Consider the following 20,390-nt stretch of genomic DNA (forward strand, 5'->3'; position numbering starts at 1 on the left):
ATTCCTTCGAAATCTTTGAGAAAAAAACATCAAAAAAATTTTAATAGCTACAAATTAATTAATCTTTCCGTTCATCGTGCAAAGAAAAAATTGTCCATCGCTGTGCAAAACGTTTTCTTCTGCGATACTTTTATGTTTCCGAAAATTTGGCTCTGCCGAGTTGCTTTTAACGCTTAATAATGCGCATTTATTTCTCACAGATCTGCAATTAATGCGCGCAAGCCGCTTTTTGCAGATCGAGATGTGCTTGTGTGTTACTTAATCACAGCCGCTGGGATACATTATGGAACCCGTAATGGGTAATTCGATTAAACCGACCGACTAGTGGCAAGTTATGATTCGTTTAGCATCGACCTGCTGCTGCTGCTTGCAGCAGTGGCCAGCAGCGGTGAAAGTTAAAGCTCGTTTTAGCCGCGTGAGAAACTACTTTCCGCGAGAAACGTTGAAACTAAAGCGCGACTACAGTTTTGGGACAGTCGGAGAGAAAAACTTTGCAGATTAATGCGCGAATAGCGTGAGAAAAAGCACAGCGAAATCACATCTTTATCGCCCATTTCGCAGAGAAAACAAAAGATTTTATCTAAATCTGAATTTAATGCTAAAGGAATACATGTCCCTTTAAAAATGACTAATAAAATTTAAATATAACAAATTATAATAAAAATATAATATAATAAAATCTTCATAAAATCTTGATATCAAGAGTAATATAAACTACAAACCATCAAACAAAGAAATATTGAGTATTATAAAGAATCTAAAATTATTGTTAAAATTATATATATATTTTTTCTAAGATTTTAGATTAAAAATCATTTAAACTAAAATTCTCAACAATTACAAACTGCCATTTTTTAAAATAAATATTTTCCTCCAAATGTAATTATAAAAGATTTTGAATGAATTAATGTCTTTTTGAAATGAAACGCGTGTCAATATTAATTGTTACCCATTAACCGATATCATCGCCTTATCGAACTCAACAACCGTACAAATGCCGATCAGTATGAGTTGTCTACAAAAGAACCGTCAGCAAAATCGTTACGAAACCCTCATTCGAAGTCTTCGAATTTCAAGGGACACTTCGTGTCAATCATCACTATCGTGAAGATGGTTTCGCCATCGATTGCAGTCCGTGAGTGAAAAATAATTATTCTCATAATGAAATATATAACGGGTGATGTGAGTTAGCGCGGAAATTAAGGCGCAAATAAAACTAAATTTTAATGCTACATGTTAATTTTTAATTCAATCAAAGGCATCAAATAACAAACAAATTATAATTATTTTTGCATCAAATAACATTTAAAATATAAAGATGACAAAACGTAAATGCTTCATATATATAAAAAAAAAAAATAAAACCGTACCTGTTTCGACTTACTTTAAAGTCATTATCAACAGTATATAAATATATTTAGCATGACGGAGCAGCAATTTAAGCCTGGTTTAAACTTGAATCCCGGATGAATGCATTAATAGGAACGAAGCGCGAAACAACAACATTCCATGAGTTCAAATCACGTTGTGCGAAGGCATTAATTCCAAATCGTCCATCCAAGTTCGAATACTGAATAGAGTTGTAATTGGCGCCATAGATCCGTCTCATCTCGCACTTTCACAAAATTAATCAACAATTGTCGAAGTCAAAACGTAATCCAACAAATTAATGATAAATAAATATAAATAAATATATAACGGAATCAGTGACTGAATAAATTTTAAACAAAAGTTAAAGGAGTTAAATATAAAAAGTCAAAGTAAAAAGCACGATGTTAACAGTACGACAGTCAGATAACAAGCTTGTTATCTGACTGTCGTACTGTTAACATCGTGCTTTTTACTTTGACTTTTTATATTTAACTCCTTTAACTTTTGTTTAAAATTTATTCAGTCACTGATTCCGTTATATTTATTTATCATTAATTTATTGGATTACGTTTGAATTTTGCGAGATAAGACGGATCTGGCACCAATTGCAACTTTATTCAGTATTCGTATTTGGATGAACGATTTGGAATTGGAACCTTCGCACAACGTTATTTAAACCCATGTTGTTGTGGAATGTTGTTGTTTCGCGCTCCGTTCCTATCAATGCATTCATCCGGAATTTAAGATTAAACCAGCCTTAAATTGCCGCTCCGTCATGCTAAATATATTTATATTCCGCTGATAATGACTTTAAAGTAAGTCAAAACGCGTACGGTTTTATCTTTTTTTATATATAAAGCGTTTACGTTTTGTCATCTTTATATATTTTAAATGTTATTTGATGCAAAAATAATTATAATTTGTTTATTATTTGATACCTTTGAATGAATTAAAAATTGACACGTGGCATTAAAATTTAGTTTTATTTGCCTTAATTTCCGCGCTGACTCACATCACCCGTTATATATTTCATTTTGTATTTCAAATTTAATGAATCCAAAATAACTAATCGTTATTTTTTCTTTTATAATTAATTAATCTCATATTTCACCGTAAAAAAAATTTTGTAGTTTAACTTCATAATTACTGGTCAAAAACTAGCGCGTTGGGCGCGCATTCGCAGACAAAACATTCTTCGATTTTGTGTCTTTGTGTGTGAAAAAAATAATTATTCTCCGTATAATTGCCCATTCATAACAAAAAGATTGTCTTCTTAGTTAATAAAAAAAGAACAGATATTGTACTTCGCATAAATCTGTAATGCATTTAGTTTTCTGAAGTTTAGTTTAATGCATTTCTTCTTGAAAAATCATTTTGAGAGCAATACTTTTGCCTGCAGTGTATCCCACTCTAATAGCATCCCTCGCGTCGAACCCAAACTACACGCTCTTCGCCGATGAACGTAAGAGACCATACATAATCGACATCAGCGAGCCCCATGTACTTACACAGGCAGACTTTCAAGAGACTACCAAGAAAATCAATTTCCTATTACACACTCGGTAAATATGTCCGAAAAATGCTAACGCAAAATCGGGACGAAGGTCGCAGTTTCTAACGAGAAATCGACATTTCTTTTTAGAAATAATCGGAAAGTCGGACAGCGGTTGTTCATTGATGATAAAGATAGCGTAAAGAAGAGCTTTTGGAATCCTGCTCATCCTACTCGTATTGTCACTCACGGGTGGCGTGGAGACATAGAAGTTGGATCTTCTTGCGCCCTGATTCGAGACGGTAAGATCACTGTCAATCTTAATATCTGAATCTCTGCCCTTTCTCCAGAAACTGTAATATAATTTTCCCTGTTCTCTTTCACCTTATCTTTAAATTCCTGAATCTTTTTAATCTTCGTAAATTTTCTAAATTCAATTTTCTTTAGTTCCCTGATTCCTTAATATAGAATCCTTGTTCCTCTCTCCTCATTACGTTCAATTCTCTGATCCTCTGGATTCCTTAAATTCTCAAACATAATTTGAATTTCTCAACTCTGAGATTCCTCATGCGTCGTGCTAGTACTCCGACTTTCCGCGACTAATTTCTGTTTTATTAATATTTCCTACTTGATATCTTCAGCTTATCTTAATACCACCGATTTTAACGTCATCCTAGTCGATTGGAGCGAGACGGCCGGAAATATCTTGTACTGGTCAGTCGTACGTAGTGTACCACAAATAGCGCAGCACGTGACACAATTAATAGATTTCCTGGAGAGGGAAGCTGGTCTAAATCCTTCTACAACCAAAGTAATAGGACATTCTCTAGGAGGGCATGTCGCCGGCCTCGCCGCTCGTAATGCAAAATCCGAAATTGCTGAGGTGATAGGTAAAATAAAAATCATCTTCAGATAATTAAGAGAATTCATCCAAAACCCCCTAAAAAAACCATTGGAAGTATAAATCTTATCACAAAAACTCTATAAAAACCAAAATAATGAAACACAAAGAGTAACAATAAATACGAATAAAAAAAAAAGAACTCAATTTAATAATCCTGCAACCAACCTAAAATATTGACTTTCTGTTAATTTTTTGTTAAAAATCCTTTAATCCAAGAAACACTAATACAAAATCCAATTTGTAGCTTTAGATCCCGCAAGGCCGTTGTTCGAAGGAAAAAAACCGGGGGAGAGGATTGACAAATCGGATGCGATTCGGGTCCAGATAATTCACACGAGTACTCTTGGCCTGGTAGATCCGTTGGGCGATGCCGACTTTTATCCGAACGGCGGCAAGGACCAACCGGGATGCGGTTGGATCGGTAAATAAAGCTTGCTAGAGGAAACGCCGGAATCAACATCACTTGCTCATTAATCGAAGCGCTAATTGATTCGTAGCTTTCGCATGCGCGCACTCGAGATCTTACGAGTACTACGCCGAGTCCATCTTGAATCCCACAGGATTCCGCGCCGGGGAGGTGTTCATGGGTGGACCATCCCTCGATCCGAAGTGAGTACAATGTCATCATATTCCACAACGTGAATATTCATTTTTTTTTTTCTCGAAACACTGCACCGTTTGTACACTCATGTAAGTTGGCAGGAAAGTTTGCCGAAACGTTAATTAATTCGAGGGATACAAGAAAACGTTATCTCTCGGTCAAAGCGGATTTTAGTGCTTAATATTATTATCAAGTATATCTTTCAGTTCTATAAATTGCGTGCCGAAATGGTCGGTGGACTTAAAATTGCAAACTGAAGCTAGAAATAATACCTCAAATAAATTTGATCATCTTTAAACGATGCTATAAGCATCTTAAAAAACTGTGAAAAACGTTAATTCGTTTAATTAATTCGTTTATCGTTTATGTTATTTTCAGCGCATGTGGAGAATATGTTCTAAAGACTGCCACAAAAGCACCATTCGCACTCGGATAACAATTGAAATTATTGTTTTGCAGTTACCATTTGTATATTATACAAATACCTGCGCTATTAAAAAATATATTTTTGCACGGATTCTCAACGTATTGTTCGAATTATCCATTCAATATTTCCTTGAAATTCGTGACAATTTTATTGGAGTTGTTTTGCACAATAGAACTTCAATCAATACTCCGGCATGTTATCAACAGAAAAATTCTTATTTTATCACGTTAGATAAATATCATAACGTTTGAAATTATCAGAACGGAAGTCGAGTTTAGCTATCACTAGTATTACATTACTACAACTTATTTCCCCTGGATAAAAAGATTATATGTGCGATTTCAATCACTTTCTTTTTACATTCTATTTTTAATTACTCAAATTTGATTAATGCCTACAATTTACGAAAGCTTTGATATCATTGATTATCAACGGTTTATCAATCACGTCACTGAATAGATGCCTATCAAATGAAATATAAACCTGAATTTTTTATGTTGTAAAAACTATTTCAAAGATGATCGTCTCACGAGCATTTGCATTATGTACGTACAGAATTATTTCAAATTTCGTAATTAAGTGTTAGTGAGAAAAAAGGTATTTCCTGAACTTGTGGTTGCATATTCGGAAAAAGAAAACCCTTTCGAATTTGCTATTCCGTATTTTGTGTGAAAAGATATTCTCGGATTTGCATTTTCGTAAAAAATAAAATAAAATAAAATGACGTATTTGATATTCTCCAGCTTAAAGAAATATAGATTTCAAATCAATAGTTTAACCTTTTATTTATAGTGTTCCCCTCTTTATTGGCTTCCATTACGAATCTTAATTATACGATTTTCGTCGATGACCGTGGAATACCACATCTGATCAATACCAATGAACCTGAATTCACGCAAGCTGAACTCAGTGAGTTAGACGAATCCGCTCAAAAAACCACCTTCTATTTATACACTCGGTAAGTACATCTGAGAAGCACCGATGCAGCATCGTAATTGCGAAAAACATCGCTTCTACATCAATCTCCTCATCTCTAGAAACAATCCGGTAGTAGGGCAACAGCTATTCACGAACAATCTAGATAGTGTAAACAACAGTTTTTGGAATCCCGATCACCCCATTCGATTGGTTACGCATGGATGGCTTGGAAATAGCGAACAAGATATTTGCAAACTAATTCGAGACGGTATAAAAGTTATTAATTTTAATTGCTTTTAAATCCCCGCCTTTTTAGATACTTATATAATTTTAATTCTCTCCTTATCTTTCTCTTTTTTGTATGTAAAAAATGTAAACTTTTTATTTATAAAATTTAATATCATTGATTTTCTGTATCTACGAAACAAATTGTTATTCCTGTCTCTTTATATTCAATTTTGAAATATTTTCCACAAATCTCTCTCTCTCTCTCTCTCTCTCTCTCTCTCTCCTCAAACTTAATTTAAATATCTGATCTCCTAAATTGTGTTAGCATGTATTATTTTAGTATCTTAAATCTCGACGATTAATTTTCATTCCATTAATGTCACCATGTCAATTTCTTTAGCTTATCTCAGCGTTGGCGATTACAATGTCATCTTAATCGACTGGCGAGAAGTAGCCAAACATTTGTACGTAAAAGCCGTGAGAGGTATGCCACTCGTGTCACAACGCGTGGCCCTTTTGATAGACTTCTTAGAAAACAATGCAAATCTCGATCCTGACAGAACCACGGTAATCGGATTCTCCTTGGGAGGACATGTCGCTGGTCTTAGCGCTCGTTTCGCAACTAGTAAGATCGGCGCGGTAGTCGGTAAGTCCAGCGAAAACTAATTTCTTTAATTAGCTACCTTGATCTGACTCATCAAAATGAATTTCTGATCTACAGGTTTAGATCCCGCGGGACCTGCTTTCGAGCTCAAAGGACCAGGGAAAAGAATAGACAAATCGGACGCGGTTCTAGTACAGATAATACATACCTGTACGAAGTTTATGGGCATAAAAAAGGCAATCGGCACTTCCGACTTTTATCTCAATGGCGGCGGGGAGCAACCGGGATGTGGTAAAAAAAAAAGCTTGACAATAATTAATCTACATCGCTCGTTGTTTCATTAGTTAATAATAAACTTAATCTACAATTCGCAGATGGTCCTGATGCGATACAATGCTCGCACTCAAGAGCTTACTTGTATTACGTCGAATCTATCGGAAACCCTACAGGATTTCGCGTCGGAAACGTGTTAATGGGAGGACCCTCCCTCGATCCGAAGTGAGTACAAAGTCATTTTATTTCCCAACGTAAACATTCATTCTTTTTCGAAACACAGTAACAGCCATTGTCCACTCGCAAGTTGGCAAGTCCGCCGAGGCGTTAATTAATTCGTTTATTGTTTGTGTCATTTTCAGCGCACGTGGAAAGTTTTTTCTGAAGACTGCCTCACAACCGCCGTTTGCACTCGGATAACAGTCAACATCATTATTGCGAATTTACTATTTTTATATCGCGCGCGCGCACACACACACACACACATACGCACACCGGATATTAAAAAATAAAATTGATTTTCTTCAAATTTTTTTAAGTATTATTTAAATAATCTATTCAATTCGTAATGTGAATAAACTTACTTTAATTTCCTTTAATAATTTGTATTATATTTTATTTCATCCTATTTAGCTAAATTTTAATTATTATTACATTATCGGTGTTATCAATAGAAATTTCATTGTTTTATCATGTCATCATGATTTTTTTCATATCAGAACACTTAAAATTATCTAAACAAACATTTTGTTTATATCACTAGCATTATATCAAACGTGATTTCTTCCAAAGAAAAAAGATTACATGGCCAATCCGATTAGAATTGATTATTGATTATTTTTTATAAACTTTTTTTAATTATCCTACACTTTAACTTAATTAATACTTGTAATTTTATTTAAAAAAAGCTATCAGAACGCTTAAAATTATCTAAATAAACGTTTTGTTTATATCACTAGCATTATATCAAACGTGATTCCTTCCAGAGAAAAAAGATTATATGGCCAATCCGATTAGAATTGATTATTAATTACTTTTTACAAACTTTTTTTAATTACATACCATTTAATTACCTACATTTAAACTTAATTAATACTTGTAATTTTATAAAAGCTATCAGTATCATTAATATAATCAACGGCTTATCGATCACGCCACCGAATAGATATCAATAAACTATAAAAGAAAATGTAAACACCTGCACCTTTAATGTTACGTGACAATTATTTCAAAGATGATTGCTTCAACGGCATTCGCATTATGTACGTAAAGAATTAGTTACTTCAAATTTCACAATTAAATACTCGTGCATTCGTGCGTATACAAATCTGTGACATATTTAATTTCATCTTGGTGAAATATTTTAAATCAGCGAATGCCTTTTATTTACAGTGTTCCCCTCTTTATTGGCATCCATTGCGACAAATCGTAATTATACAATTTTCCTCAATGACCGCGGAACGCCACATCTGATCAATATCAACGAACCTACATTTACGCAGGCAGAACTCAAAGAACTGGATGAACTCGCTCAAAAGACCGCCTTCTATTTGTACACTCGGTAAATAAGATTATCTGACACATCGTAATTACGAAAAATATCGTTTCTAGATCAGTCTCTTCCCTTCTAGAAAAAATCCTGAAATTGGTCAACAGTTATTCATCGACGATGTAGATAGTGTGAGGAACAGTTTTTGGAATCCTGATCATCCTACTCGACTGTACAGTCATGGATGGCAAGGAGACTGCGAGGGAGTTTCTTGCAGGCCGATAGTAGATGGTATAAAATTATTATGAATCTTAATTTAATCCTTAATATAATTTTTATTTTCTCTCTTTTTCTTTTTCGTCTTTAAATTTTAATTATTTCTTAAATTTAATACTTCTTGATATTCTTCAGAATAAATTACTATCTCCTTCTTTTTAACTTTCTGTTAAATTTTCTTTGAAATATTTTCTGCAAATTCTCAAACTTAATTTAAATATCTAATCTCTTGTGTTAGGTATAAATTATTTTAGTGTGTCAAATCTCTATGATTAATTTCCATGCTATCAATGTCACCGCGTCAATTTTCTCAGCTTATCTCAACGATAGCGATTACAATGTCATCCTAATCGACTGGCACGAAGTAGCCAAACGTTGGTATTGGATATCTGTGAAAGGTGTGCCACTCGTGTCACAACGCGTGGGCCTTCTTATAGACTTTCTAGAAAAAAGTGCAAATCTCGATCCCACCAGGACGATGGTAATCGGAGTCTCCTTAGGAGCACATGTCGCCGGTCTCGGCGCTCGTTTCGCGACTAGCAACATCGGCGAGGTACTCGGTAAGTCCAGCGCGAACTTTCAATTCTTTAGTTAACTATTTTGAGCTGAGATCAAAAACGAATTCCGGATCTACAGTTTTAGATCCTGCAAAACCTGCTTTCGAATCCAGAGAACCAGGAGAAAGAGTGGATAAATCAGACGCGATTCATGTACAAGTGGTACACACCTGTACGAAATTTATAGGGATAAAAAAGGAAATTGGCACTTCCGATTTTTATCCCAACGGCGGCGAGGAACAACCAGGATGTGGTCAGATTAAATGGATCGGTAAACGAGGCATTAATATTAATCTACACGACTCGTTAATTCATTAATTAAAACTGAATTCACAATTCGCAGGGGATCTCGAAGCGATCAGATGCGCGCACTTGAGAGCTTATCAGTATTATCTAGAATCCCTCACAAACCCTATAGGTTTTCGCGCCGGAAACGTGTTCATGGGAGGACCATCCCTCGATCCGAAGTAAGTAATATTATATTATTTTCCAATGTGAATATTCTCTTTGTAAGAAACATTTCTCTTTGTAAGAATATTCTCTTTGTAAGAAGACACTGTTCTTCTCTCTTCCCAATGTCCTTCATTTCTGTTTTCCTTTAATCAATCAAAAGTCGGAAATTGTCGCGTGAATTAATCGAGACATTAATTAACTCTTTTATTGTTTGTGTAATTTCAGCGCAAATGGAACATACATTCTACAGACTGCCAGCGAACCGCCGTTTGCACTTGGATAACAATTGACACCATTAGATATTTTAGTTTCTTGTACATACCTATTCTTGTACATATTCTCTTACATTTTTTTTTATTCCTATCCTATTATAAATTTATTTTTTATAAATTTTTTCTAAACTTACTTCGTAATATTTTATAATTTTATTATTTTATTCTGTTAGAATTATTTTCTTCATATTACTTTAGGAACTCATATTAACGAACAGTATTGCTCATAGAGGAAGCTTTGTTTTCGTACATAAAATTTTTTTTAGTTATTCTTGCCAATGTGTCCAGAATGTTCTTAAACATCGTAGAAACGCAATTTTAAAAAATGTCGGTATGTATGTATATTTGTGTGTTTGTGTGTGTGTGTGTGTGTATGTGTGTACGTGCCAAATTTACTGAAATTTCTATAACTTCAGATCTGATTAATCATTTCTTTACAAAATTTATATGAAATACGGGTAGAAAAGACTGAAGATTTTGAAAGATTTAGAAAAATTGCCATTAATTAATTCTAATTTTCAAAAAACATAATTTTGAGAGAAGTTTTAATTATTGAGACTTGAAAAAAAAAGAGTTTTTAATACAAACAAAATCGTATGTAGAATTCAAACAAAATTGGATAAAAAAATGTTTGTTGACAATATATAAAGCTTTCTCTATGAGGAAGCTAAAAGAAAGTGACATTTACAAATTTCTAAATCGTATACTTAAAAACTATGAGAAAGCAATATGCAAATCTAATTTCACATTTAAAAGCTATAAGGAAGCAATGTGCAAGTTTCTACTTGATTTGTATTTCTTCAGTAAACTAACAAAATATGAAGCAAAGATCAAAAGACTTTTTCTGAACATTTTAATTCATTTCTCACAAACTTTTCTTGTACTCTTTTGAGCTTTTAAAGAATATTTTGTCAAAATAAATTTGCTTTTATTACTAAAATTTATTTCACTCTTTATTTGAGATTTTCTCTTAAAGATTTTGAATATTAGAAATTAAATTGAATTAATTATTAAAATTATTAATTAATTATTTAAAAATATCAATCAATAATATTTTTAAAATTAAAAATGTTGGAATAGCATAAAAATAGCTCTTTTTAATTCCTAGTAATAATATATTATTAAATCTTTTTAAAAATTTATTCATCTATAAAAAAACAAAATAACGCAGAAATAAAGTGTTATAAAATTTATATTAAACTTACCGCAACCATATCTTCAATTGCTTGCGTTGATTTAGATCCCAACATAACCATTCCCATAGCGATTCCAGCCGCTTCACCGGTCACGGCGTCATCTTGGTACAAATTGAATTTTAATTGTTCATAAACGTCCTGTCTATGCGAACCCATAGCGGCTAATCCAAGGCCGAGACAGCCACCATGGCGCACCATCTAGAACAAGTTTCAAAAAATAAATCGCATCAATTTTTATTAACGTATATATTTAATTATCAAAAGATTTACTCAAGTGAGATAATTTAACAAATATTTAAGTCTAATAAAAAATAGTTACATACAAAAATTCTGTAATTTAACAAGAAAATGTTTTAAAGTGATTATTAAATGTACGTAACGTACCTCATTTTGAGCATCTTTTAATTGGCCTAGGAGATAGTCTGTGATAGCGGCCCCGTGATTAGCATGAATAAGTCCCAGAGCATATAAACCACCGCCTTCAGAGTATCCGGCTCCGGCGGCACCAGAATCTCTCGGAAGATAAGACTGCATCAAAGCTAAAGCTTCTTGCTCATGACCCCGATGAATAACTCCCAACGAAGCTGTCGCCGTCAATTTTGCCCAGTTAGTGGCACGAGCCAACCATTCTAAATTATCCCTAAAAGATAACAAATAACAAATTTTTAAATATAAGAAATTATGCACATTTTTTTTATTTCCCATACATTTCATTTTATTCTTTTAAGAATCATAATAAACAAAATTTTAAATACCAAAAATAAAAAATGCCTAAAAAAAGTTTAGAAATAGATGCATACCTCAAGAACTGATCGCTTGTTGTCCCGGAATGCATAAAAGCATTCGCAATAACAGTGGCAGTGTGGCAAATTGAGACTCGTATAGCATCCTTGGTGTTTTTTAGGATCAGCATGTCGGTATGATTACTACGAATTAGGAACTGCAAATGCAAATCAATAGATACTTCGCCACCCAGAATGCTGGACAGTGCATCCACGCGCTCTTGTTGCTCTTTCTCCTCCTCATTCTAGGAAAAAATATAATAAAGCATTATAAATGAAAATTAATTATATTAATGTAATAACAACATATTTATTAATATAATTGTAAATAATATTTAAAAATGCTAATAAAAAATATACTGTCTACAAGTACTACTTATAACAGTGTGTTATTTATAACAAGTAAGAATTTTATTTCAACATCTTTTATTTATCATGAGAACTGACACTCACTAAACTATCGATACTGCGACCTTTCTCTTCTCCTTCAGAAGGAACAATCGCAGAATCCTCATCAATCTCCATATTCGCAGACTCTGTACTAGCTTCTGTAGTCTTCGCAGCAGTGGTAGTGGATGGTTTGATCACCGGTTTAACAACCAACGCGCTTGGAATGGGCGCAGTGGCTCGCAGAGCCTGCAGAACACGACCAAGGAACTGCTGGGTTGCGGACTCGTATAGATCGAAAGCAATCTGATAAGCCATCAGCACGCAGTCATGCGAACCCTTGCTTAATCGATCCAGAAGCTCGGCCACGGCCAGCGGATCATCCAGGAAAATCAAGCACTGGCACATGTTGACATAATCGGGAGTCTCGAGGTTTCGATAGAGACTGACTAAACAGCGGAGTACAGTATTACGAAATCCACGATTCTGAATCAAGCTCATGGCTACTTGGAAAGCATACGATAACATTCCACTCACGTCATCCTGGAAAGAAAAATATTTTGTTATTTTCGTGTCTAATTTTGAACAAATTTATATATTTCATAAATTATAAATAAAAACAAAACTATACAGGCCACATAAAATAACAAATATTTCAGTAACAAGGAAATCAGTAACAAAATTGGGTTTTCGCTTAGCTCCATATAAGAGCAGTTTACTTATAATCAAGGTTTAATTCCAATCTTTATCCCCACATATATCATTATCATAAAAATTGAATGAAAAATTAATGATTGTGAGTAAAGTAAAGAAAATGATTATGAGGCATTTTAGGAATAATAAAACACACAAAATAAAAAAAACAATAGCAAAATATTTACAGAATTCATAATGGCTGCTTCAAATATATCCATCCTGCGAGTCTCTAGGGCAAGGCCTAAAGCCTGACGATATTGATTATCATCTAAGCAACGTTGATACATTCGATTCACTATTCCCTCCAGTCTAGGATCAATGCCTTTGCTGCCTGGTGGAAGTTTTCCTTCCGCCTCCAAGACACGTTGTTGAGTGTAATAATCAATACACTTGGCTTAAAAATAATAATTAAAGTAAGAATTTAAAACTAATGGCTGGCTTAAAAATTTTTAAATAAAATATTTCTGATAATAATTTCAACATACCAATAGTAGTGTCGACATACTCGTTTCGAGCATTGACGTCAAACAGTTCTCCCGCTCCAAGAGCGTAAGTTAGTGAATCTTCAAAGCTCCCCAAATGGTAGTACACTTTGCTGGCAACTAGAGCAGCCAGCTCATGTTGTTGAAACGATTTATCTTCATGGAGAATCTCACTATAAATATTTACTCCAATAAGTAAAAAGTAATAATAAAAAGTCAAAACAACAAATATGTATATTGCTTTTCTTCTACGTACATTTTTTCTATAGCCTCAGAAATCTCAGGCCAGAATTCGTCGACTATCATATCCAACTTTTTCAAGGCAAAGACCTTTAATTCAGGCATTGGCTCCTCCAACAAGGAGATTATACCAGCTACAAGTTTTAATTGCATTCAAGTTAAAATTGTAACATAATATATTACAATAAATATTATATGACAAAAATGATAAGTAATAAATACAATAAACTCTTTGTATCGCTTAATAAAATTCTGTGTCATTTTTTTCTTTATTTCTCATCAATATCTTATCAAAAATGGATGTTCTGAAATTGTCGAAGGGGAATTTTGAGGTTAAGTCTCCCACGACTTGCAAATCATCGTGCGAAAATTCGTGCGAATTCTTGTGCGATCGATGAAAAACCGACACGATTTGAGCAACGGAAGATTATTCGGCGGTTTACCTGCTGAAGTAATATTCATCTTGCTGAATTTCATCGAATGACAGCGAATCTCCCGGAGAACGAATCCGTCAACACAGGTACACCACACAGTATCTACGATATAGCAAGACGCGCCACGAACAATATCTATCGAAAGCTTTCCCAACGCGTTGGATACGGTGAAGAGAGGAAAATTATTATTCTAGTGACTTTCAATCGCAAAAGTTCTGTCACCGAACCCTTCCTTCCAATCCAAAACAGTCACAGTTCGCAGTGTAGTTTCTCTTTCTAGAATGTTAGTGGTTCTAGCTTCGAGAGTATAAACATAACCTAAAAAAATTGCTTCATGGCGTCGTACGTAAGGAGCGGTGTTTATGGTGAATAATTATTTTAATTTAACAAAATGTCGGAGAAAACAAAAAGCATTAGCCACGTAAAACATATTCCCAAAGATGCTCAAGTGATCATGTCAATCATGAAGGACATGGGAATAACGGATTACGAACCTAAGGTGATCAATCAGCTATTGGAATTCACATATCGTAAGTTTTCCTTCTTATTTTTATAATGTTATTTGAATATTTACACTTAACTAGTTTATTCCAAAAAGACTTCCTGTGAAATTTTATCTAATGAATAGAATTGTTTCATAGGATATGTCACATGCATATTGGACGACAGCAAAGTATATGCCAACCATGCTAAGAAGAAATTTATCGACCTGGACGACGTCAGACTCGCAGTAAAAATGCAGTTGGAGCGTTCGTTCACGAATCCACCGCCCAGAGATGTTCTGTTGGATGTGGCGCGAACCAAGAACAACATTCCATTACCATTTGTCAAGCCAAGCAATGGCCTCAGATTACCTCCAGATCGATATTGCTTAAACGCAACGAATTACAAACTTAAAAATGCGATGAAGAAGGTTGTTCAGAAACCTGCACATTCTTTGGGGGGCAATAATCAGTCAGGTGGCCAGTCGAGATCAAAGGTAGAGGGAAATAAGACTGGTATGTCGATCGTTAAGAGGCCTGGCACACTCGCCACTGTTGCCAGAACACAAACCATTTCTATACCAAAACCTGTTTTGAAGTTTTCTACAGGTAATGTAGTCTGTGTATGCAAGTGATATTTATTACATAATTATGTATAAAATAACATCCATTTTTCTATTTCCAATCTCAGCTCCATTCCGCTTATTGCAGCCTCATTTCTCCATCCCATTCCATATTTCCTTTAGAACTCCAACAAGTAAGACTGTCATATAAAAGACTCGATGAAAGATTACTGAAGTATATTAATGCATTATAACTGATATTACATTATAATTCTCCAATACATATATTCTCTATACTCAACAATATTAAGCTAAAAAAGTGAACTTAATTATATTTGAGAAAATTATATTTAAAATTTGATGTCTAATTAGAATTTTTTAATTAAATTTTAAAATATCTATGCAAAATATTTTTGCAGCAGCAACAAGCAATAGCACTACAACAATAAAAACACAAGTAGCGAAGCCGAAAATACAGATCACTTCCACTCAAGCAATGCCGGCTGTAAAAATGGAGACCGACGAGTCATTGAAGAGAAAGCGAGAGGAAGAAGATTACGATGTATCATAAGAGAGATTTTGTGAATGTTTTTTCACTTAATTATTAATATTCTCAAAATCTGTAATAATAATCCGTTTTTTGTTATAATAATACGAAGAAAATATACAAAGCTATATAATAAAATACAAGATTATATAAGACACGTATTTATTGTATGAAACTATATTTTATCTAATCAGCCTCTTGTTTCGTGTAGGTTTCTTCCAATTTACGAAATGTAGTGTTTGAGTTTTTGCTCTGGGAAGAGGAAAAGTGAAGGCTGAGCGTCATTTCATGACGCCAGCGCTCAAAGCACACTCCCTCTTAAACCTCCCCTCACCTCGTCCTCCTCTCCCTCCTCCTACCCATCTTTTAGTCTCTCCTCTTCTCGTATCCCTCTGTCTTCTCCCTCTTCTTCCTCTCCCCTTTCCTCTCCCTCTTCTCCCTCCCTCTTCCTCTTCTCTCCTCTTCTTCTTCTCCCTCTTCTTCTTCTCCCTCTTCTTCCTCTCCCCTCTTCCTCTTCCTCTTCCTCCTCTTCCTCTTCTTCTTCCTCTTCCTCTTCCTCTTCTATTTCTTCTTCTATTTTTTCTTTAGCTTCCTCTGTAATTATTTCCTCTTCTGGTTCGATAGGCGGCTCTTTCATAAATGGTACTTCCTCAGGTACAAAGCTAGGTTTTTTCAGTACATCTTCTCTAACGCATTTCTTTCGGTGTACCGGGAAAAAGAGCTTAAAGTCTTCCGGCATTTCGTCCGCTGAATAAAGTCTAAAGAAAAAACATTTGCTTAATACCTAATTTAATCTAACTTAAAAAAAAATTTATATTAGCCATCACTGTTTTATATTAATCTTTTATAGTAAAAATTTAATAAAATTGTAATAATTTTTAAAGTTTAACTGAAATTAATCAAACACACATATGAGAGAAACATTATAATTCATTAAATAATTAAATTTATATAATGCACAATTTAATCGTTAATTAATTAGTGAACTAATGCATTCATATATTCTTGCCTATCGGCAAAATAAATTCGTCTGATTCTGCAGTTGGCATGGATCTGTATTCTAGTGGTTTCAATATAATTTGTGCCATAAGCTCGTCGTGTAAAATCACACAAGTTAAATTGTATCTGATTCCATCCACCAGTAAGTCCAATGGGCATGGACGTGCAAAACGGACGAATGCGCGTCGTGCTTTGAAAATTGCTCACGCGGAATCTTCTATGCATATTCTTATCATCCAGTATCTAATAATTATTTCTCTAATTAAACTTTCGACATTACAATATGCCACAAATCTACAGAAAAATGAGATTTGTTATAAGAAAAAAGTGTAAAAAAAGGAAAAGAAAGTTTTATTCGTGGAGAAAAATTTAAGATTTTAAATAACAAAAAATCAGAAATCTTATTTAAGACACAAAATCTCTTATTAAAAAAATAGAAATTATTTAAATAAGCAATAAATATTTTTATATTTTTAATAGATAAGATGTAAAATCTGGTTAATAAAAGAAATTGCAAGGCTTATTAAATACGTATTCACATGGTGTTTACTGTTACTTCGAACGTGAAATACTTCTTCATATTCTTGATAATAATGATAAGAAAAGGCAACTTAATACCCAGCACCTTCTTTGGATCTGCCGGGCAACAAATATAAGTTGTAGCTACATTGGTCCCGGCTATTTCCAATGCCAATGATTTTATTTCTTCATCTGTGATTCTTCGTATATATCCGTTTTTCACCTGAATAAATGTGTGTAATACAATAAAACTAGATGTTCATATATATGTTATTATTGTAAAAAAAATCAAGTCTGTATGTAAACTAGAGTTGGAAAGCTGTAAAACTAACTAAATAACTTTTTATAGATTTCCCAATATTATTTTTAAATGTCATAAAAACCAACATGCATATCCCATAATTCTAGAGGAGCCGATCCACAACTATACAAAATAGATAAAAATCCGCCCTGATAAGTATTTCGAAACATATTGCTTATATATTTATTTATAAAGATATTTTTTTCACTCAAAAAGTCTTTATAGCTTGACAAATATCTAACTGGAGTCTTTCTTTTGTTTCTCGAGTTTTCTTAATTATATATTAACTGCCAACGTCCCATATATCTTTGACAAAAATTATAACTTTAGGTATGAGATTAAAAACGCGCGTGCAAAAGGGCTCAAATTATTAATTAATAATAATTAGAAACAATGATTGTTGATAAAAATTTATTGGTATAATTACAAAAGATAATTATAACAGATTGATATTTGTAAAATTAAAAGTTTCCACTTCTTGGCATCAAGAGAGTTGAAGTAAATAAATCAATCAAAATTAAAAGTAAAAAATGATAAAATAATTAAGTATGTATAATATAGAATAATCCATTTCTATCGAAATTGTATACGAAGAGCTTTCTTAAGGTTCTCGAATAAGTTCGTTCAGTCGTCGTCTCTCCTTCTCTGTCAACGGATCTGGCACAATCAACATCTTCGGCGACATACCAATGCTGAACACGCGATCGATCCTCACACCATCGAGAGCAAACATTTGGATCATGGCAAAGTGCGTGATCTCGCGATTCAGCTGCCGAAATGACTGTCGCTTAATCCTTTGCACACGCTGCCTGCAGACCACGTTACTTAAAAATATAATTAGTTGTACAATTAATTATAGAATTGTGCGTGATATGAAATTAAGCAAGTTTTATGAAATGCTAGTGATTCCGTTAAAGTCTCCGTAAATTTTTCCGCTAAAACGCTAAATTTAATAGAGCTCTATTAATATAATAAGATTTAATTTGATTTAAAAAAAAAAATGCAAGTACTTTCTTTCAATTGTACTTAATAAATTTGCGTTAATTGGTTGAGTGAATTATTTCTTACTAAGGCAAGAGTTTCAAGCCGGTGTAACTGGGATGTATCGAGACATCGCTTCGATATAATTCCGGAAATAGTTTCATGTGCTTCGTGCGGTACTTGCGAAACACGGGTTTCCCCTCTGCCTCCTTTGAAACATCCGGCTCTTGAGGGCCTTTGGAAGTCTCCAAGTTCTCATCTCCCAACGACGGATTACCTTTCTTGTTCATTACTACAATCTGAGACGTTAATTTCCTATCACTTTTTAAAACAATTCAAAATATTGATCTGTCAATTTTATTATACGAATAAAAAGTATTCACGCACTTTTTTACTGAAAAATTTCTCCAAATTGAACGAGGATTAATTTATCGTTAAACTTAAGCTTTATTAGTTTAACAAATGCAATGTTCCGTAACGCCATTTTTTTTTCTCTCTGCGCACTTTCACAAAATCACAGCATCATTCGCAATCTTTTTCTCGGCAAAGATTATTTTCAAGACCGTAGGATTTGACAGATTTGTCAAACGGGCGACAAATTAGCGGACGATTCAAGGATATAGTTGGCTGATCCGTAACGAAGTGAGCGCCTGTGCCTCGTACGGATATCGATTTGGTTTCCAGGTGAATCAATAGAGAGATTCGGCTTATTCTTATTCCAAGTCGTCGACGATGCGCTTACGGTGCACTGAACTCTTAATGCAAGTCAGTAAAGACGAGAGCGACTCGTAAAGTATGCAAGCCGGTGGAAATAGAAGCTAATCTCTCGCCGATTATCATTTGTCAATCGCTAGATCTGATGATCAAGAATCCATAATATACACGTATTAGAATGGCATTTTAGAATAATTAAATTAAATCCATAATTAAGTCATAAATTACAAATAATTAATTAATTAAGAAACTAATAATTTAATTTGGATGAAATGGATGAGTATAAGAATTTAAAAATTATAGCATTAAAAAAAATCACATCTGGAACTGATTCATAATTGTTCTCTGAATTTTTTGAGATAAAGAATTTTGGAATAATCAAAATGCGATTAAGAGAATTAAAAAAAATTCGATTAAATATAGCGGTCAATTTAAAAAGTGACGATTCGAGAATTCTAGAATTCAAAAATCGAGGCTTAATTCGACAAAGCGCCAATTCATGCAAAAGAGGTTGAAAAACGTAAAGATACAATTTCAGATTTCAGTATACGGTACGATATAAAGCACTATCTTTTATCAGTTAAGAAGATCTTTGCATTCTCTCAATGGTCCTTTAGTGAATGCTCTTCGTGTCTTGTGCCAATTTTATCGGGAGGATTGCATGCGATGAGGGAAGTATTGTGGTCTCGACAGTGCAGCATACTTATGGGGTATGCGTTAATTAAATTCATCTTGTATTTTCCATGCAGACCGCTTGATTGCGTGATACAACGTCTTTCTCCCGGAGGTGTTTCACATGTTCGTTCACGTTGTTGAAACTTTGCCCTTCCGCCTCCGCGTTTATTGATTTTTGTGTATATATAACAGCTATGTACATTAAATTATAATGATACAGTCCTTACGTTTTTGATTGAATTTTTTACGTACGTTTCAATTAAGATTGAAAGAAAAATCGCAAAAAAGATCTTTAACTCTTCAACTAAAACGATTTTTATCTATTTAAAAAATAGAGCTTTTTTTAAGTATTATTTATTAACTATAACTTTGTTGGGAATTAAATTCCTACAGTTAAACTTCGAAAAATTTAAAAACAGTTTTATTTATTTTTTGTCCAATTTATATAGTTTCTAAAATATACAAAAAGAATTAATTTATTAATTGTCATGCATTTTGCCTAGAAAAAAATTAAAAACTTTTTCTTT

The 20,390-nt window shown here is 33.6% G+C and overlaps 6 protein-coding genes across 14 annotated transcripts in view; 3 read left to right on the forward strand and 3 right to left on the reverse strand.

Moving 5' to 3' along the window:
* The window catches only part of LOC105838201 (26S proteasome non-ATPase regulatory subunit 1), a 45,068-nt gene extending 30,797 nt beyond the window's left edge, over positions 1-14,271 (reverse strand). Inside the window, exons 1-8 of the mRNA XM_012683571.3 lie at positions 14,092-14,271; positions 13,665-13,782; positions 13,412-13,581; positions 13,112-13,320; positions 12,297-12,773; positions 11,862-12,088; positions 11,446-11,701; positions 11,071-11,259 (exon numbers count right to left, since the gene is read on the reverse strand). Of these exons, the coding sequence (XP_012539025.1) occupies positions 11,071-11,259; positions 11,446-11,701; positions 11,862-12,088; positions 12,297-12,773; positions 13,112-13,320; positions 13,412-13,581; positions 13,665-13,782; positions 14,092-14,125 (1,680 nt within the window). The 5' untranslated portion in view covers positions 14,126-14,271. The remainder of the gene's footprint in view (positions 1-11,070; positions 11,260-11,445; positions 11,702-11,861; positions 12,089-12,296; positions 12,774-13,111; positions 13,321-13,411; positions 13,582-13,664; positions 13,783-14,091) is intronic.
* LOC114253706 (lipase member H) lies at positions 891-7,609 on the forward strand. Of its 5 annotated transcripts, none has more exons than XM_036287571.1 (7): positions 891-1,135; positions 2,771-2,933; positions 3,014-3,165; positions 3,505-3,753; positions 4,012-4,188; positions 4,265-4,376; positions 7,181-7,609. In XM_036287571.1, exons 1-7 carry the CDS (start codon positions 1,111-1,113, stop codon positions 7,236-7,238), a joined length of 936 nt encoding a protein of 311 aa, XP_036143464.1. In that variant the 5' UTR covers positions 891-1,110; the 3' UTR covers positions 7,239-7,609. The 5 variants fall into 5 exon arrangements, with proteins under 5 accessions (XP_036143464.1, XP_036143466.1, XP_012539038.2 ...); XM_036287573.1 differs by lacking the exon at positions 7,181-7,609 and adding an exon at positions 5,588-5,745; XM_012683584.3 differs by lacking the exon at positions 7,181-7,609 and adding an exon at positions 4,747-5,581.
* On the forward strand, positions 7,978-10,782 carry LOC105838205 (pancreatic triacylglycerol lipase). The gene is made up of 7 exons (XM_012683582.3): positions 7,978-8,080; positions 8,211-8,379; positions 8,450-8,598; positions 8,898-9,143; positions 9,220-9,411; positions 9,484-9,607; positions 9,819-10,782. Exons 1-7 carry the CDS (start codon positions 8,053-8,055, stop codon positions 9,874-9,876), a joined length of 966 nt encoding a protein of 321 aa, XP_012539036.1. The 5' UTR covers positions 7,978-8,052; the 3' UTR covers positions 9,877-10,782.
* Positions 14,272-14,332: 61 nt separating the features above from the next.
* LOC105838209 (transcription initiation factor TFIID subunit 9) lies at positions 14,333-15,829 on the forward strand. 2 transcript variants are annotated; one of them, XM_012683588.3, is made up of 3 exons: positions 14,333-14,612; positions 14,724-15,173; positions 15,547-15,829. In XM_012683588.3, exons 1-3 carry the CDS (start codon positions 14,474-14,476, stop codon positions 15,696-15,698), a joined length of 741 nt encoding a protein of 246 aa, XP_012539042.1. In that variant the 5' UTR covers positions 14,333-14,473; the 3' UTR covers positions 15,699-15,829. The 2 variants fall into 2 exon arrangements, with proteins under 2 accessions (XP_012539042.1, XP_012539043.1); XM_012683589.3 differs by having other exon boundaries at positions 15,550-15,829.
* A 383-nt stretch (positions 15,830-16,212) lies between these two features.
* LOC105838199 (cilia- and flagella-associated protein 20) lies at positions 16,213-17,737 on the reverse strand (the record flags this gene model as incomplete). Its single annotated transcript, XM_028192786.2, has 4 exons — positions 17,580-17,737; positions 17,224-17,415; positions 16,684-16,916; positions 16,213-16,432 (listed from the first exon to the last, which is right to left on the reverse strand). Coding segments are annotated over exons 1-4 (729 nt in total), but the record flags the coding sequence as incomplete, so codon positions are not given.
* Positions 17,738-17,889: 152 nt separating this feature from the next.
* On the reverse strand, positions 17,890-20,292 carry LOC105838200. Of its 4 annotated transcripts, none has more exons than XM_028192785.2 (3): positions 18,862-20,292; positions 18,562-18,795; positions 17,890-18,317 (listed from the first exon to the last, which is right to left on the reverse strand). In XM_028192785.2, the coding sequence occupies exons 2-3, from the start codon at positions 18,762-18,764 to the stop codon at positions 18,095-18,097; spliced, it is 426 nt and encodes a 141-aa protein (XP_028048586.1). In that variant the 5' UTR covers positions 18,765-18,795; positions 18,862-20,292; the 3' UTR covers positions 17,890-18,094. The 4 variants fall into 4 exon arrangements, with proteins under 4 accessions (XP_028048586.1, XP_012539024.1, XP_012539023.1 ...); XM_012683570.3 differs by having other exon boundaries at positions 18,562-18,766; positions 18,862-20,291; XM_012683569.3 differs by having other exon boundaries at positions 18,562-18,773; positions 18,862-20,290.
* Positions 20,293-20,390: the final 98 nt, after the last annotated feature.

Source organism: Monomorium pharaonis, chromosome 5 (genome assembly GCF_013373865.1).
Source record: "Monomorium pharaonis isolate MP-MQ-018 chromosome 5, ASM1337386v2, whole genome shotgun sequence".
Taxonomy (NCBI): Eukaryota; Metazoa; Arthropoda; class Insecta; order Hymenoptera; family Formicidae; genus Monomorium; species Monomorium pharaonis.

Coding starts and splice junctions, on each gene's coding strand:
- LOC114253706 (XM_012683583.3), top strand. CDS start 5,313: ATGATCGTCTCACGAGCATTTGCATTAT. Junction 5,341..5,587: donor CTCACGAGCATTTGCATTAT/GTACGTACAGAA, acceptor TTTTATTTATAG/TGTTCCCCTCTTTATTGGCT. Junction 6,588..6,662: donor TAAGATCGGCGCGGTAGTCG/GTAAGTCCAGCG, acceptor TCTGATCTACAG/GTTTAGATCCCGCGGGACCT.
- LOC105838209 (XM_012683588.3), top strand. CDS start 14,474: ATGTCGGAGAAAACAAAAAGCATTAGCCACGTAAAACATATTCCCAAA. Junction 14,613..14,723: donor GCTATTGGAATTCACATATC/GTAAGTTTTCCT, acceptor ATTGTTTCATAG/GATATGTCACATGCATATTG. Junction 15,174..15,546: donor TGTTTTGAAGTTTTCTACAG/GTAATGTAGTCT, acceptor ATATTTTTGCAG/CAGCAACAAGCAATAGCACT.
- LOC105838200 (XM_028192785.2), bottom strand. CDS start 18,764: ATGAACAAGAAAGGTAATCCGTCGTTGGGAGATGAGAACTTGGAGACT. Junction 18,318..18,561: donor GGCTTGAAACTCTTGCCTTA/GTAAGAAATAAT, acceptor TATATTTTTAAG/TAACGTGGTCTGCAGGCAGC.
- LOC105838205 (XM_012683582.3), top strand. CDS start 8,053: ATGATTGCTTCAACGGCATTCGCATTAT. Junction 8,380..8,449: donor GCCTTCTATTTGTACACTCG/GTAAATAAGATT, acceptor CTTCCCTTCTAG/AAAAAATCCTGAAATTGGTC. Junction 8,599..8,897: donor TTGCAGGCCGATAGTAGATG/GTATAAAATTAT, acceptor CAATTTTCTCAG/CTTATCTCAACGATAGCGAT.